The 13,787-nt window shown below is 41.2% G+C and overlaps 1 protein-coding gene across 1 annotated transcript; it reads right to left on the bottom strand.

Moving 5' to 3' along the window:
* Window positions 1-621: 621 nt before the first annotated feature.
* Window positions 622-7,254, bottom strand: LOC115052478 (oocyte zinc finger protein XlCOF6-like). Its single transcript, XM_029516612.1, has 5 exons — window positions 6,985-7,254; window positions 5,308-5,494; window positions 5,138-5,209; window positions 4,685-4,735; window positions 622-4,233 (listed from the first exon to the last, which is right to left on the bottom strand). Exons 1-5 carry the CDS (start codon window positions 7,165-7,167, stop codon window positions 2,957-2,959), a joined length of 1,770 nt encoding a protein of 589 aa, XP_029372472.1. The 5' UTR covers window positions 7,168-7,254; the 3' UTR covers window positions 622-2,956.
* Window positions 7,255-13,787: the final 6,533 nt, after the last annotated feature.

Genomic DNA, 13,787 nt, shown 5'->3' with positions numbered 1-13,787 from the left:
CTAATGTTCATCCATTCTTCCAATGACCTTACCACCTTTTACTGTTACTACCATTTATCCATTCTTCTTTAACTATAACTGATCCATCTATTCACCGTCATTCATCCAATAATTGATTCAAGCATTCATCTAACCATTCCCTCATCATCCATCGATCCATGCATTATTTAACAAAGTTTATATTCCTTCATTCTAAAAACACAACATACATACACACATTCTTCCACACACCGTCCTTTAGTTCACTTACCAATTCTACCATCCAGTGTCCATCTATCCATGACTCAGATGGTATCCATTCATCCGTCATTCATGAATTCTAACACTAAACACAGGTCGGGTAAAAGTTTCATTCATCTTCTACCGCTTTTCTGGTTCCGAGTGGCAAGGGGTGCTGGAATCAATTCCAGATCACATCTGGGTGAGGGCAGGGTACAGCCTGGACAGGTCACCAGTCCATCACAGGGCAGACAGAAACAAACAACCACTCACACTCACACTCAGACCTACAGACAATTTAGCCATTTTTCACCCTAGACACATCCATGACACAGCTGTCCAGCGATCACACACCACTGACTGAAATCATATTTAAGGGAAGCAACAAAGGGGACACTTCATGTATATACAATCTTATAACAGCCATTTTTTTATGACATTAGTTCAACTGTCAAATGTCCATCAGCTTTTCTTCACCCTATCCTGATATTTATTTTCTATCTTTCTTTGTGTTTTTAGCTGTTACGATTATAAACTGCATGATTAATTTCTTGTGTCCAACAGAGCCGTGATAAAAAGGCTTTCTGCCCAGAGTGCCTCACCTCAGCAAGAGTTTAATCTCCATAAAAACACTGAATTCTTAGCAGCATTAAACCCAGCTGGCCTAAAGGTTATGCTGAATGCAATAAACTGGCATTAAAAGTGTTTGACCCACTTAGTGTTACCTGAGATGGAGTCACAGAAGGAAGCTGAGCTCAACACGTTTCATACAAAGAAGTTGTTTTCTAAAACTCTGTAACTGAGATTGTTTCACTGCTTCTTAATGATTTTTATCGTTTATAAACAGTCTGCTCTCAAAGGTTCTCACATTTTTTTTTCCAAATATGTTTGATTGATTTTGATATGTGCTTCAGTCCCTGCTTTGGTGCATCTCTCGTTATGCGTTATTTTTCCTTTCAGATTTGTGACCAAAAAAAAGCACAGTTTTCATGAAGAGGTTCATCACAATGAATGATAACAGTCAGAATGAATACCTGTTGATAATATACATATCTGTGGTTCCATCCTGCTTAAGAGGAGCTGAGCTGAATATTAGTACTGCTGTTTCAAATGTCGATCCTCTACCACCATCTAGTGGAGAATTTTACAGAATCTTACTTCTTTGTAATGTTTAGAATCACTTTTCAGTCTGTGGTTGTCAGAGCAAGGCAAACCAAATATTTTCATCTGATAGTGAGCACAGGTGAAAGGTTCAGGTGTCTTTCTTTAATTACATTCAAAAATCCCTCATAGATCACTTTAATGTTGATTGTTACTATCTTGAGATAACCATCATAAATATAAATCCAACCACTCCTCTTCATGTATGTATGAGACAATCTCAGTGTTCCTCTGAGCCCTGGTGCTTTTACATAAAGTCTGAGGCCCTAATGAAGTGTTAATTACCTTGGGTTATCTTCTAGCGTTATTGACCTCATTTACTCCTTACTCGCCTTTTCATGTTTAATGACAAAGGAAATTAGCTACATGTAAGTAATTTGTGACTCCGACAAAAGCAGTCAAGTGAGAAAAAAAAACAAACAAACATTAAACTGAAAGCGAACTTTGCTTTAAGACAGAGCTGTGAAGTTGCTAATGAAGGCAAAAAACTTTTCAACATGTTAAACGTAAAAGGAAAACTGTGAACAAAATACACTCTTAATATGTTATGGGAAGGTATAGACTTACTAATTAAACTGTTAAATATTGAATAGTGCTATAGAGATATATCTGTTATAGAATGTGTTCACACACCACTTTCACATTTTGGCTATATGTTTGCTTTGTTTTGGTTTTTGGGGTGGGGCGGGGTTAACAGTCTTTTCAGGGTTGTTCATTTTGTACTAGTTCCAATAAAGGCAATTTTATTTTTATGGCATGTACTGATGTTTTATTTTAACAATGTGGCGCTAAATTAAGAGGCAAGAAAGTAATATCCATAAAAAGTGTTTTCTGACCTCGCCCCTATCCATCAGCCAAACCCACACAGCAACTTCTGAGGCAGAGAAATGAAGCCAACATTTAAAGGCAAAAAACATGGAGCTCGTCCACAGACCTCTAGAGCCTGACTTCAACAATAAGTCAGACTTCACGGAATCCCATGTTCAAATGCCCGACTTCACAGCAGAAATAAATAAGTTGAGTCTCCATTATCACTTCACTTCTATTCAAAGCCTGTACATAGGAGGGATTTTTATATTTCTCATCTGATAAGAGTTTTATTACAGCTTTTATTTCTGCATAATTGAGTGTGTGCGAGCTGGAGTAACAGACAGGTCCATCTTTCTTTCCAGTCTACAGATAAACTTCTGTAATGGTCTCGGGGCAGAGTTGAATCAAAACCAGTTTCTAAAGTCTAGTGGTAGCCTGAAACCAGAGGAGGTGCTTGTATGGCAGATTGATATACCCACGGTTATCGAGTGACATATCAGTGTCACCGTATGCTTGTAGTGGCCATGTAGTGGAGGTTAACTGACCCACAGAAAATCTGATCTTTTTTGAACCCCTCCAGATTATAGTGCCATAAAAGTCCCACTGATTGAACTCCACTGCAAAAGAAAAAGGATTATAAAATCAACATTTATATTGTCCTGCTGTTTATCATCTCATTGTCCCACTCGAACTGCAGTGTGTGCAAATGTAAACTGCCTCAATAAACAATAACAGCAAGAGGTGGCCATGCTCCGGTTTCAGGTTTTCATTGGTGTTTTTCAGACTGTCCGCCTAGTTCCTCTAGCAGGTGGCCTCTCTGATGTTTCCTTAAGTCGCTGCTGTGTATGAATTCTTTCCCACAGACCAAGCAGCGATATGTTTTTTCTCCTGTGTGGATCCGCCTGTGAAGCTTGAGGCTGCTGGACTGAGTGAACCTCCTGCTGCAGATGTTGCAGCCATACATCTTTTCCCCCGAATGAATCCTCCTATGTAACTTTAGATTGCTGGGATTGCTGAACTTCTTGTCACAATGATCACAGGAATAAGGCTTCTCCCCCGTGTGGATGCTCATGTGATACTTGAGATTTACCATACAGCTAAATTTTTTCCCGCACACGTTGCAGACTGGCTGCTGCCCCGGTTTCTTTCCCGTGTGGATCCTCATGTGGTTCTGAAGAGCACTGGCATGGCCACAGCGTTTGCCACAAGTCTCACAGACGTATGGCCTCTCTCCCGTGTGGGTCAGCATGTGGTGCTTCAGTGCACTCTGGTGACTGCAGCCCTTCCCGCACACCTCGCAGGTGAACAGCTTTTCTCCAGTGTGTTTGCTCAGGTGATTTTTGAGGACGCTCAGGTCACTACATCCAAGGCCAAGTACATCGCAGCAATTCTCCCTCTGGATGTGAGTCACTCGGTGAGTGGCCAACGATGAGGAGGAAAAGAAACTCTCACCACACATTTCACACACAAAATCTCTGTCTCCTGAATGTAGATTTTCATGGTCAGCCAAACTCTTTCTGCTGTCAAATGTTTCTGGACAAAGGGAGCAGACAAATGTTTTTTTCAGGGCACAACACCTGTGACGCTGTAACGCCAAAATGCCAGCAAACTGATTCTCACACAGTGTGCACATGTGGGTGTTTGGTTTCTTCAGGATGTGCTGACGCATGTGTCTCTCAAAGGTGTACTTGTAAGCGAACTGCGTCCCACAGTCAGAGCATTTGTAAAGCTTCTCTCCAGTGTGACGCCTTGAATGTGCAATGAGCCCCCGCAGTCCAGAAAAACGTTTGCCACACTCTGAGCAAAGGTGAGGCTTGGAGTGAGTCAGGTAGTGCCGGTCCATTAAACACTTGAGGGCAAACGCTTTGTCACAAGAAGGACATTTGAATGGCATCATGTTCTTCTTCTTGGTGTCAGATGTGGCGGTTGATGCGACACCCTCCTGAATGACATCTTTCATGCTGACATCAGAGGCTGTGGTAAGTAAGACCTCAGGTTCAGACAGGGCTCCAGAGTTATCCTGTCTGTGTGTGGCCACATCAGCTGCACAAAAAGAACACAGCAATCAGACAAACAGGGAAAATAAGCTTCACCATAAAATGAGAAGATGAAGCATCTTCATTAGCTAACTGTTCTCAAAGTTACTTATTAACTGTACTAAACTAACAATTTAAAGCTTTTGTTCAACATTAATTACTATGAGAGATACGGAGTGCTTGCAGATGTTTCATGTAATTGACTGGCTTCATGCACCCTCACACTGAGCCAAGGAATTATTTAAAATACATTACTGTTAGGACACTTGGATAAGCTTTGGTGTTTTTACAGAGTCTGACCTGATCAGCCTCTACATTAGGCATTCAAACATCACATTCACAGGTTTAAAAAGCATTGCCCCTGTAAAACAGACAATATATCCTGAATAAATATAAACATATAAACATGTAACACAGGCTGTCTGCTCTGATTTAGTTTGTAAAGAACCAGTTGTTACCTCGCTCTGACTCAGCTGCAGCTGCTGTGATCTCTTTAGTCCGTTGGTCCTCTGAAAAAACAAAACATACCATTAACCTCCATGAATCGAAATGATAAGACGGGATACCAACACAGGGATTCAAAAATGTTTTGATCATGGCTTATTCTGCAGTGCTCTTTTATTTTGTCTGGTTTTTATCTGCTACAACCCTAATCTATTCAAGCAGCATGAAAATTTTTGTTGACTGCCTCTTTGTATTTGAACTGCAGCTGTATCACAATAATGTCAAAGTTTTACAGTTTGTATAGTGTGGCAGTTAAAGAGAGGTAGATCATTAAATGCATTCATACCTCACTGAATAATAATGTAATTAATATTGTCATAAAAGTGACAGATCTTTACGTTTTTGTTGTTATCCAGATGCACAGTACTTTAGTAAGAAATCATATGGCACAGCAGCTGGTCCAGTACCTTCAAAATACAGATGACCATCCTTTGTTATTTCAGGTACAGCCTCAATTTTCTTCTTTCTTTTTGTTGATTCTGTGGGTTAACAAGACACAAGAAGCCTTGTTAAATAATAAAAGAAAGAGCTACATTGTGAAGATCAAAAGTTTATGCCTTCCTTTGAGATGACTTACGCTTTCTGGGCCTGGCCCCCCGTCCTGCTGTTGGCCCCTGGCCTGTCTGCTTTGTCTTGTTGTTCAGTCCAACTCTCTGTTCTGCAGTAGGACCATCCTGAGCTTCACACATAGACGCTTTCAAGATCATCAATATTTTCTCCACTGCACCTTTAGTCCATCCTTTCATGAGCAATGCAAACTGGTTCTGTAAAATCATTGGTAAAACAAAACTAAAGTTCAGTTAGTTAACTAATGCTGCATAGCATTACCGTGCTGCTACATAAAGCTGAGGGGAAATACAGATCTGTCTGATTCTTTCAGAATGCAAATCCCTCATGAAATAACTAAACATTGTTTTCAACCAGTTTTAGAGGATACATTAGAGAAGATACCTGTTGTAATGTTGTTAAAGTGTAGATAATGTGTGTTGACGACAGGTTTTCTTAACATTTATTCATTTTATACTGAAGAATGGAGTGACATTTCTTTACAAGATTGAAAAGGTTATCTGATAAAATGCATGTTACGCGTGTAATCCTATGAAGGATGTTGTTGTGTGTTATTTGTGTATACGTCTGTGACCTATATACAGAATGTTAGCCTATTTGCAGCAATGACTTTAGGTTTGCTTTGTTTTGTTGCTTCACCTGGCCAGATGGAAATTAGTTAGTAGCAAAATCTGGTACAAAGCATCTCTCCTGTCTTTTGAGGTTAATGTATTTTATACATGCTATAAATATGTTTAAAAAATTGAAAGGTTATCAAACTTTCATATCAAACATATCAAACTGGCCTAGAAATATAGTAATACTGTGTAGTGAATTTCAAATTCAAGTTTGGGCCACTTTCCAGTTTGGCCCAATGGATTTTCAGTATTTCGTTGATTCTTTGCCAATGGGTGAGCTGCAGCCTCTGAGATGTTCAGCCATCAAGAATAAATGCTTAAAGCTGTGAATCAGCCCGCAGGAATATCCTGATGGCCATTTTACTCACTTGATGGAAAAATTGATAGGCAGAAAACATTCTTAGATTTTTTTTATGCCTGTATAGTAAGGCCTAAATGAAAATCTAGGAAGGAGAAACAGGCCTCATCAGAAAGGCCAGCCCTTAGAGCACTACAGAACATATACACATATTCAGACCGTACAGATCACATCCTGTACGGTCTGAATATGTGTATGTCTCACTTATTGTGGTTATGCCACATTGTTTTAATATTAATTTGTTCTACTGAATTAGAACACCTTTAGCGCACCTTTATTTTTAACTTTGTCCATGTTATTACTTTTACTATTATTACGGATTTATTTTTTTTTTTTAACTCTTGTTTGTTTGTTTGTTTCTGTTTAAATTGTTGTTGTTTTTGTTGTTTGCATGGGGCTGGGGGTAACTAAAAACACAAAAACAAACACCTTATGTGACTAAACAGCGAAATGTGATGTGAACAGCACTGCTGGTCTGCCATTCCCACACAGCTGACCGGGCTCCATGTAAAGTACACAACTGTGTGTTTGTTTGTTATTATTATTGTGGACCATTTACAAGTTATTCTGAATGTGCAGAACTTTATCGTTTTGTTTCTCTAATATGGTACATTTAGTTCTTCCGTCGGCTGTGTGTGTCCTGGAAAACAGCAACTAGCTAAAAGTCGAGCTAACGTCAGTGTGTGTGTGTGTGTGTGTGTGTGTGTGTCACCGTGATAGTTGTGCTGAAGTGTCTCTGCTCCGGAGGACACACTCCCCTGTCCTCCGTCTTCGCCGCCGCGGAGCCGTCGGCCCAGTACCGGTCCAGAAGAGCTCCGAGCTCGGCCAGCGCCGCCTCCAGCAGCCCCTTCAGCACCGCGGCGGTCTGCCGCTCAACCGTCTCCATACTGAACATGTCTGCCGGTGAGGCCGGGCCCCGCCTGGTCGGCCTTTGTCAGTGCTTCTCCGTTTCCGTGTGTGTGCCTGTCATGTTGCCGTGGGCCCCGCCTCCTCCTTCTTCTTCGTGTGATTTAAAGTTCACATGGGAGGCAGTCTGCCCTCCACCAGAGGTGAGGAGGAACAGCAGAGTCAGAGAAGAAAGGTAAGGTTGAGTGGAGCTTCTTGGATTTAAGGATGAGGTCAGACATTTTGGAGGCAGCCTGGAAGAGAAGCAGTGACTCTGAACACAAGTGCTGGTGAATAATGTGTATTTTTTCAACAAGGAACAGCATTAGAGGTTTGCAGGTGTCAGCTGAGTACAAATGTGGGGGCGGGGCGTTGGATGGCTGGATTTTGTCGAGAAGCAAGAACAGTGCCTTGGTGTTCCCTTCATTGGAGATGATTCAACCAGAGTAGTACTTTGATTGGTACAAGCAACAGAGTCCTTGTGCAGTGGAATACGGGTTTTGTGTACATCTTTATGAACAATGAGACCAGTCTTTTTGTAGAGTTGCTCAAGTTGTCGACCTTTGGCTGTCATTGTCCGGAGCTCAGCGTTATACCATGGGGCAGCTGAGGAGAAGGAAACAGACTGTGTTTTCTCTGGGGCTAGATAGTTGAGGATGTTTTGTAAGCCGTTGTTGTCATGTGCTACCAGTTAAGACTAGAAGTACCACAGTGATACTGGAACAGAGAGGGTCTATGTTAATGTCCTTCCTATTCCAGAAAGAAATTTGACATAGAGACTTGATTGCAGAGAGGCAGAGTACAGTGTTAAATATAACGAGGAAATGGTCAGCAACAGGAAGTTCATTGGCAGAGGAGTTGGAGAGTGGGAGACCAGAGCAGCAGGTCAAGTCCAGAGTTATGTGTCCTTTTGTATGTGTCGAAAAATGTATGTATTGATTGAATCCAAAATCCCAAGGCATGATGAAACATCTCAGGCAGATTACTATGACCTATGTATATGCTGAAGTCATGTCACCCAGTCGGTGACTTTTCCTAGAAACATGTTATCTATCATATAATGAGTTTTGGGGTCCTGGAATAAACAAGAGCGATGAAAGGAGTGTTTCTCCCAAGAAAGGCCATGAGGTCATTTTGGCCTCCATTAGGTCATATGTTCGGTTCTCAGCCCTGGGCCTTTTCTGTGCCTGCCTGGGTTTCCACCCACCGTCCAAAGACATCATGTTCAGGTTAATTGGTGACTCTCAATTGTCCGTAGGCCTGAGTGTGAGTATGAGTGGTTGTTGGTCTCTGTCTGTCTCTGTGTCCTGGCCCTGTGATGGACTGGTGACCCATCCAGGATGTACCCCACCCAAGGGATTGGTAGAAGATGACTGAATGAATATGTGTGTATCTAAAAACCCTCGTGTTGTGTTAGAATCATTTTGTTTTCCCGATTCAAACAAAGAATTACTGCCAGCCAGGCCTTGTCAATTCTGCAGAATATAAGTGATGTTGAGTTGGAAGGGGAAGAATCATTTTAGCTTATTGATTTTTCTTGGTCTGGTGAATCTGACTCTGACTTGGAACCTGGATCTGATAAACTGCCACTCTGCAAAAGGATCAATCCTGCTCTGCAAATGATTGGTGATGCTTTAGGAAAAGTTGCTATATCTCTCATATAAAATAAGATGCCATTTGTTGACTTTTATTCTTATTATGAATTATCTTGCATTTAAATATTTGATTATTTCAGTGCCTGTGTTTGACCATGACCAGCCCTCTCTGGGAGCTAGTTTGTTGATCTTTGTTGAGTGGAATGACCTTTGTGTGGCAGAGAGGGCAGTGCTGCACCTCAGTGAATAAAGGACAGAGAAGATGCAGAAGGATGACCTTACGGTCTTTCTAGAATGTATAGTATTCTTGGCCTTTCCAGTGTCACACTTGTCACACTTCCCATCATTCACTGTAGTTTTTATGTTTCCACAATGCATTTCAACATTTGGCAGGAAAGTCGCGCAAATTTAGAAAAATTTCAAGCGGCCACATAGTTTGCATGAATTTGCATTAGTTATTTGCAGGGGAGACTGATCCTTCAGCCTAACAGATATTGATATTGTACAGTAGCAGTTCCTCACTGAAACCATTCGGAGGCAGCAAACACCCAACAGTATAACTTTTCAGGCGCCATCGAATCCGTATGGAGGTTTTCTGTTGGCATTGTATGGTAAAAACTAAATGTACACTGACGTTTAGTGTAGATGAATAATGTATTACCTTTAAATGATAGCCAACACAGAGCACCTTTAAGTTCTATCTTCTTCCAGGCTAAGCTCAGCTCATCAGTGTGTATAATGGCATGCTGCAGGTAGACTTGACTTTTCCCTCTCAAGATGTCTTGTTACCTCGATGTTAATGAAAAAATGCTGTGTGCTGACTTGACTCCTGTTCCTGCTGAACTGAGCCAGAGTGTTTGATCAAACTGCCGACAGCTCAGAAGGCACAAGAGGGAGGCCAGATGTTCCCTGGGAGCAATGTCAAGGCCATGGTCAAGAAACTGCACATGAGAAATTCACTTAAATGCAAGACCCATTTCCATTGATGTAATTATTAGCAGACAACAGTTTTTGTATTTTCAGCTTTATTTCTCGGTATGCTATTACTTATTCTGGTAACATCAGCCCTAAAGAAAGGGAAACACAATTTTCCCATCTTCTAATTATTAAAGGGAAAGAAGTTCTGCCGACAGCACTGCAAATTATACCCCATTTTGCACAACATGTCAGCCGTTAAAAAGCTTCAGTAAACATCAGGTAAATGTAGGTGTTTGTGTTCCTGCAATCTTTTAGAGGCAGACGAAAGATAAAGCTGCAGGTAACCTGGTAGTTACTTGTAGTTACTATTTTTTGATACCAGGAATGTAAAGCAACACATCACCCTTTGTGACATATTGACTATTGTTTTCTCTCAGCTCACCAATAGATTTTGTTTGTTCCTCAGAACAAAACCCTGAAACTTTGTTCTCCTCACCATCAGCTCTTTGAGCCTGTGTTACAACTGAAAGACATTTTCTAGCTTTTATGTAGTTTCAGACTAGAAGTTTGAGTAATCCACAAGGAGATCTTATAATAGCTTTCCTCTACATCCTTACATTAAGCTAACCGGAAGATTTCCTTTAGGTCTAGGTGTGGGCTTTTGTTGAAACCTGAGATCATCATTACTGAATAGAGAATGTGTTGTATGTCAGTAAAGAGATGGCTTGTGTTACTCTATATTAATCTTATTAGCAACCCATTTTGATAAAAAGACTAAATGGCTTGGTCATGCTCAATATTTTTTTACTTCCTTACCCTCACTGTGGCACCCACTGTGGCATCCACTGTGTAAATCTGGTAAATCTTTATAGCTGGTTCACAAATTTATAGTTTAATTAGGGAAGGTTGGGGGGGGGGGCTCTGTAATTTCTTATGGCAGCCATTTTTACCTTGTGCATTTGCATTTGGGGACTGTCTTCAAGTGCAGATTAATCCACATTTTTAGTGCGGTAGTGTGTGTTTACAGCAGCAGTGTATTAAAAATAAAATGCACTGGGTGAGAACAGGATGTCTATTTACACTATGGTGAAAATAGTCACATTTTCTAGTACTAGTCACTACTAACAGCAGCCAGTGACTCTCTGAGCACCTTATGTCTCGGTTAGTCATCCATATAATCAAATTTTTTATTATTATAGATACACAGAAAAATGTTCATAGCCTGTATTCAGAAACTAAGCCTTGAAACCAGCTGCCAGGACTTGGTGAACTTGGTGATGTCAGAACAAAACCCAGCACCCTCAGTGACACCTAAAGCCTGGCCTATCTGGAGCCTGAAATCTGGTATTTTTTTCTTGAATCCCACAGAAAACACTCATCCAATCATATGAGAGGCTTTGATCTTCTGTTCTCACTCACCTGTCTCCACATATGGACCTGAATCTGCCAAAACCTCTCCCATTTAAATTTATGGATTCACAACATCTGGTTGTAAGTAGCATTTGTGACCACAGACACCTGAGCATAAAATCAGTTTGACCACACAGTGAATAATTACCGGTGGCCTGAATTTCACAGCTTTTTGTTTGTTTGTTTGTTTATTTTTTCATGTTAATCATATGAACAGATAATAGTCAACCTTAGCAATACAAAGGTTTCTTATCATACATTCTCATTCTTCATTCTCTGTACAAATGAAGAACTTAGCCACTGTGAACAAACCTGTGAGACTCCGTGTTCAGCAGTTGACTAAGCTCTGCACCTGATCAGAAACAGCAGATACACATAAAACACACAAGGATCCAATCTGTTGATCTTGCCTGAGAAAAGTTTTTTCTTTCAGTGTAATCCGCAGACTGGAAACTTTGAATTCCTCTCTTAGAAATGTTTCATATGAACAAGGGAGGCAGAAAAAAGTCCGGCACGCCTTTGGTATGAAAAAAACAGGTACCTATCCTGCTAAAGGTCCAGATGCAGCAGCAGCAGACACTATGGCAGTGTAGTAATCCCTGGCAATGTGATTTTCATTCTCTGTCTCAAATCATCATGCCAGAGACCCACACAGCCACAGCAACGACACGGCTCACTATTCTCCAGGAAAACATATACACAACTCCCTTTTTTTCATTTCTCTCCTTTCTCCTGCTCCCTTTTTTCTCACGTTCCAGTCTCCCAGTCTCTCCGGACCTCCCTCCCCCACGCTACCCTCTCAGGCTTCCATGCTCGGTTTAACTTTGGGTATTTCCCTCATTAACTGCTACGCCTATATCAGGAACTCCGGGAGAAGCCTGAGGAAGTCTGGCTCTGAAATAAAATGACAGCATGCTCCTCTGATAGTAACGAATGATAATCACCTCCCAGCTCTGGGTTGGGAGGTTGGCAGGTGTGAGGGCATTCTGGGACACAAAGCTTAAGCAGTCACTGATTACATAAAATGAGAAACCCCCTTCTGCCCCCATCTGTTGTCTTAACTTGTCTCTCTTAAACAGGCATTTGATCTGGATTTTATTGTGATAGACAAATTCTGAATACTCAAAAGGAATACTTTCTTAAAACTTTCTTTGAGTGTGAAACATTTATCTCAAGTACACCAGTGGAAAGCTTTAATGAGGTTGCCACCAAAGATACCTGTAATACGGGCCAGCATCAAATTTCACCTACTGACACCGTCACCACACTGCTACAAAGACAGTAGCATATGTTATGAAGTCCTTTCATGCTTCTCATTATGGCCACCTTAATATCTGGGCTTTTTTTCTAGAACTGGAGTAACTCATACTCCTTACTCCAGATGGTCTGTAATTTTGTGGCTTGTTTGCCATAAAAGGCAAAATATTACTAATTCTGCATTGGGGAAGAAATGACCATTCTGTAATCTGTGGTATTTCCACAAGCACCAAAGTCTTGGCATGTCATTATATTTTTGAAATGTGCATCTTTCAGCAGCTACACCGACTCTTGCATATACGCTTTTAACCATTAAACACCAAACCATGAATCAAGCTCAAAGATAGTTTGTTCGTTGGCCCGCTGCAGTTGTGATTCACTGCTAGTTTACTGTATTGCTCCCAGTACAGCCTGAGCTGTGCAAAATACTTTCATCTGCCTGTCTAGTTTTTGAGGGGCTTTCTGGAAATTTGTCAGAAACATTCTCTTGGACTCAGGGATGAACTTTGTAAATTGTGGGGGTCAAAGGTCAGAAGTTGAGGTGGAAATGCATTCATGTTCTATCTCGCTTTGAGAGATTTTTATCAGATTTGGAACTGCCACATTTTGGTGGACCAAAGGTCCAAATTCAAGGTCAAGATGACCACATGTTCTGGTGAATGTGATGGATCAGTAAAAACCCAGAGTGACCTACATTACATCTTACGTGATCAGAATCTGGTGGTAAAAGGTCAAAGGTCAAGATCAGTGTGACTTCTAATTCAAAGATTTGTGCACTGTTCATGACCCACACTGATGTCAAACAACAGAAATGAAGTACAGCTCCTGGTCATTATCCCATGCTTTGGCTCAGGAAGCGAAGCTTGTTCCCCTTTTTCCTGCAACTTGGCTGCTTCACTGAGACTTCAACCAAGAGTTAGTAATTCAAGCATCAATGTGTGTATGTGAGTAATGAGTAATGTGTGTATTGTCCTCAATCTACGGTGGTTTATGATCTGATAGTTAAGGTTTCAGTTTAGAGTTAGTACACTGCTGTTACGTGACATGTTTCCCCCAACTTATCATGTCAGGTACATGTTCTCACTCCTGATGTGTCTGTTCTCCCCGGGGTTGAGGTGATTTCAGTGATTACTGAGAACTGTAAAGGAAGACTGACTTTGCAATGAGTCTCTCTGGCTGACCCCAGTGGGAGGCAGCTCCAGGGTTGTTGTTTGGTTCCTGTTAACTTTTTTCTTAGTCTTTCAGCTAATGACAAGCAGGACAAGGTACAAAGCAACTGATTCTGCTGCCACAAACCAGCAAGATTTACAGGGCTTAATCATAGAGTAGAATCCATTTGTGCCTCCTGCTGTGTTCCCCAGTATGAAGAGAGGCAGAGTGATGTGTCATCATGGCCTTGGTTCCCATCACAGCCATTTATTGGTCTTAGCAGGGGGCTTATAGTGCAAAG

The sequence above is a fragment of the Echeneis naucrates genome, chromosome 12, assembly GCF_900963305.1.
Source record: "Echeneis naucrates chromosome 12, fEcheNa1.1, whole genome shotgun sequence".
In the NCBI taxonomy this organism is placed as follows: Eukaryota; Metazoa; Chordata; class Actinopteri; order Carangiformes; family Echeneidae; genus Echeneis; species Echeneis naucrates.
This window is presented reverse-complemented; position numbering and strand designations above follow the sequence as displayed.